This window comes from Lipotes vexillifer, unplaced genomic scaffold, assembly GCF_000442215.2.
Source record: "Lipotes vexillifer unplaced genomic scaffold, Lipotes_vexillifer_v1.1 scaffold1275, whole genome shotgun sequence".
Lineage (NCBI taxonomy): Eukaryota > Metazoa > Chordata > Mammalia > Artiodactyla > Lipotidae > Lipotes > Lipotes vexillifer.
This window is the reverse complement of record NW_006770093.1, coordinates 643511-645180: the sequence shown is the minus strand read 5'-3', so window position 1 is coordinate 645180 and position 1670 is coordinate 643511. Positions and strand designations below refer to the sequence as shown.

Genomic DNA, 1670 nt, shown 5'->3' with positions numbered 1-1670 from the left:
CGCCCCACCCCCACCCCCGCCTCCGTTCCTGGGCCCAGGTGTACAGCTCTATCCCCGATCCCGGGCCCAGGTGTTCAGCCCATCCCTCCCCCTTCCCCCCCCACCCCCACTTTTCCTAGGCCAGCTGCACAGCCTCTCATCTCCTTCCTAGTCCTCCGGGGTGCACCCCCCCTCCCCCGGGCCGTACCAGGGAGCTCTGGGCGGGGCCCACGGGCAGGATGGGCCGGACGAATTTCCGCTGGGAGCCCACCGCGGCGGGGAAGGGCGGCGCTGAGTGCGTGGCGGCAGCCAGGTTGATGCGCGCCATCCAGGAAGTCATCTCCTGGGCAGTGCTGCAGGGAGAGGCGGCCATCTGTCCCCAGGACCACAGAGTCCGGTGCTATCACCTATCCCCCGCCCCCAGCCTCCCGTGGTCTGCACAGCAGCCCGGCAGCTCAGGCCTCAGAGCCGACAAAAGCCAGAGAAGTCCTGCCACTGGCCGAGGTGGTTGACCCTCGCTTGTGGTTTTTCTCAGCAGACAAAGAGGCAAATCTGGGAAGGCAATAGAGTTTATATCAAATGCCAAAAAATGATCGAGTGTCCGTGACTTCCTGGAATCCTCTGTTTGGAACTGAGAGGCTCAGTCGGACTTTCGGGGAAGAGGTGGTACAGTGGCAAAGTGGGCCAAGGGCAGGGGACGGAAGCAGGAAGCCCTGGCTCCCAGCTGTAGCCGGACCCCGGCCAGCAGCCCATCTCAGGTGGCCTGGTCAGGACGGCACCTCCCCCCCAGGGCGGGGCCGGTAGCCGTCAGAGGATGAGAGGGGGTCAGGGAGGAAAGCTGGGGCCTTGCCCCTTGCCTGTTCCCCCCGGAAACTCACGGTGCCTGGAAGAGGTAGAGGCGCCAGTCGGCCGTGCGCAGCTGGAAGACGTGCGGCCTCTTGGTGTAGTGGGTGGCGGGAGTGGCCAGCGAGTGGTGCACCCCTACCGGTTCGTCCACCATCTGCCCCAGCAAGCTCTCCCCCTCAAGGCCGTGGTCCTCTCCCTGCCACAGGGCACACGGGCTCAGAAAAGAGGTCTGCATCAGCTGCTCATCCTCCCGTGCTGCCCATCGCGGGTGCGGACTCCCTTCCTACCTTCAGAAAGTAGAGGACCATCCCTCGCAAGACGGTGTGGAGCATCTTCCAGCCGCGCTTGCCCCACGGTGCTGCCCCAGGAGCAGAACACAAAGGTGGGTGTGGTGGCTGCCCCTCTGGACCCGCAGACACACACTGTCCCCCCGCTTCCCCTCCACCAACTCCAGTCCCTCCCCAGGGTGTAGAGCAACATGCCCGAGCACACCAACACAACAAAACACAACCGATCACACAAACAGGCGGTACCGTGTCTCACACATGGGCAATCACTCGCAGACACCAAAACAGAACTATTTACAAACAACCACAAAAGCCGACGCTCATACAGACCATCCTGACTCCAAACACGCCCCCGCCCCACCCCCCACCCCCCACCCCCACAAGCACAGCTCTTCTCAGACATCTTTCTGGTCCCATCCAGAGAGGCCCAGGGGCTCAGATGTTAGGGCAGGAGGCCTGCTTCCCCGCAGTCACTTCCTGCCCTTGCTCATGTGGCTTCTCACAGCCAAATGCCAGTTCCCTGGCTGGTCACCGTACCCCAGCCCATCTGGGATCCCA

The 1670-nt window shown here is 63.5% G+C and overlaps 1 protein-coding gene across 1 annotated transcript in view; it reads right to left on the bottom strand.

The window, feature by feature from the left end:
• The window catches only part of PSD4 (pleckstrin and Sec7 domain containing 4), a 15662-nt gene that overhangs the window by 2098 nt on the left and 11894 nt on the right, over positions 1–1670 (bottom strand). The window contains exons 12-14 of the mRNA XM_007446028.1: positions 1113–1183; positions 858–1021; positions 188–332 (exon numbers count right to left, since the gene is read on the bottom strand). Of these exons, the coding sequence (XP_007446090.1) occupies positions 188–332; positions 858–1021; positions 1113–1183 (380 nt within the window). The remainder of the gene's footprint in view (positions 1–187; positions 333–857; positions 1022–1112; positions 1184–1670) is intronic.